The 1,779-nt window shown below is 34.7% G+C and overlaps 1 protein-coding gene across 1 annotated transcript; it reads left to right on the top strand.

Moving 5' to 3' along the window:
- The first annotated feature begins 302 nt into the window (after window positions 1-302).
- Tsp_15211 (hypothetical protein) lies at window positions 303-1,406 on the top strand. The gene is made up of 3 exons (XM_003366584.1): window positions 303-321; window positions 667-1,013; window positions 1,086-1,406. Exons 1-3 carry the CDS (start codon window positions 303-305, stop codon window positions 1,404-1,406), a joined length of 687 nt encoding a protein of 228 aa, XP_003366632.1.
- The last annotated feature ends 373 nt before the right edge of the window (window positions 1,407-1,779 follow it).

Below are 1,779 nucleotides of genomic sequence, written 5' to 3'. Positions count from 1 at the left end.
TATAATTTGGGCATTCACTCGAGTGGTTATCAATTTGATAAATGTGACAAATGAGAAATGCAGTTTTTACTTAAAGTCCAAAGATTCTGATTTTTTTTTTCTAGCTGTGAAAGTCACTCTTATTATTAAATCAGTTTTCTGTTCAACATTCACTATTTTTTCATTTACAGAATTAATTGACAGTGAATCCTTACCACTAATCATTTTACTTGGTTTATCAGGCGTTATGATTTGTTTATCCGGGTAAATTTGCAATTTATGAAAATTTATCTTAAAACAAACTTCAGATAAATGATAAAAAAATGGAATTCAATGCTGAATGTTATATTAAATGGCTAATAAATCTTATTTATTTATTTATTTATGAATAGAAAGTTGACTTTCATGTGCATGTTCAGCATATTTTTATTCAATCTGCTTTAATTCTTTTGGACTATAAGTTATTGCACTCATTTGTTTAAATAAAGCAGCTGTCATGTTTTTCTTCACACTGACGAAGAGCAATTTAATTAATGCTACGAAATGTTTGGCATGCTTTCAAAAATTGTGGAAGAGAAAGATATAAATTTTAAACAATTGGACAACATTTTTTGTGATTATTTGAAAAGCTGCAGGGCTTTGTAATGGAATTTTAATGAAATTCTTTAATTATTATGTATGTTATAGTTTATGCGAAAGATGATCGAGTAGAGACTGCTGAACTGTGGATATTGAATCATAATGTTTGGCAATTTTTTGCCGATGAGAACATTCTCAGGCTTTTGCAAAGCTTGGTTATGAAAGCTTTTCCTTCACTGAAAGAGCACACAACAATCTTGAAATTGTCTATACCAAAATTTGCAGTTAATAAAGCTCTTGCTGACAAACATGATGGAACTGTAGTGACCATGGGTGCGCCAGGCGGTTTTCAGAAGAATGTTTTGAATTTGATGAAAGAATTGCAAGCAAATCCTGCCGCTTGCAAGCGCAATGAGATTGTTTCTTTGAATCCCGTTTTTGCACCTCGGTTTCAAGTATTTAACTTTTCTTAAATTTTTAATATACGAATTCAGTAGTAGTATGAATGTTGAATAATGCAATTGCAGATTGATTGGTGCCGATTGCGTTTGCATGAACAACCTTTAAGCTTGACAAAAAATGGAACCAATTCCAGGGTGCTGATTGGTCACAACGAACTCTTCGGCGCGGCTTGGACCAATGATACAATGCATGAGTACATCACCTCTTCAGACAACGTTCGATACAGACCTACGAGCACGAACCGTTTAGGAAGATCATATTTTCAAGATTGGATATTTTTTGTAGTCATACCGAGTGCGGTTTTATTATTCATTTTGTTAATTTTGTCCATGATGCTTTTCGGATGTCGAGAAGGGTCAACATTGGCGAGATTACAAAACTCCTAGGTAGTGTGATCGAAAAAAGATGAAATGTTTTGTTTTTGATTTAATTTGTCAATTTTGACTCAGTTATCGTTTGTGCTTGGACAATAGAACAGTTAGGCAGTTCTTCCGTGAATTTTTGAATTGGTCAATCTTCCATTTAGTAAGTGATGCCAACCCGATCTGCAAGCAGACCGTCGCCGAAGTTGCCACGTTGAAAGGCAGCGATTTGAATGTACATTTTGTTGAAAATGGTGCGATGAAATCTCTTGCTCACACTGGCCAACACCCTTCTGCTCAGTAGATTTTAGACCGGTTGTTTTGTGAATTGCTTCTCTGTAGTTATCATCGTAGTATGCGGTGGCAATGGGCCCACATTAATGCCCTGACTGTTATT

The sequence above is a fragment of the Trichinella spiralis genome (genome assembly GCF_000181795.1).
Source record: "Trichinella spiralis strain ISS 195 chromosome Unknown Scfld5782, whole genome shotgun sequence".
NCBI classification, from domain to species: Eukaryota; Metazoa; Nematoda; class Enoplea; order Trichinellida; family Trichinellidae; genus Trichinella; species Trichinella spiralis.
The sequence above is the reverse complement of the archived record's forward strand: the minus strand, read 5'-3'. Positions and strand labels throughout refer to the sequence as shown.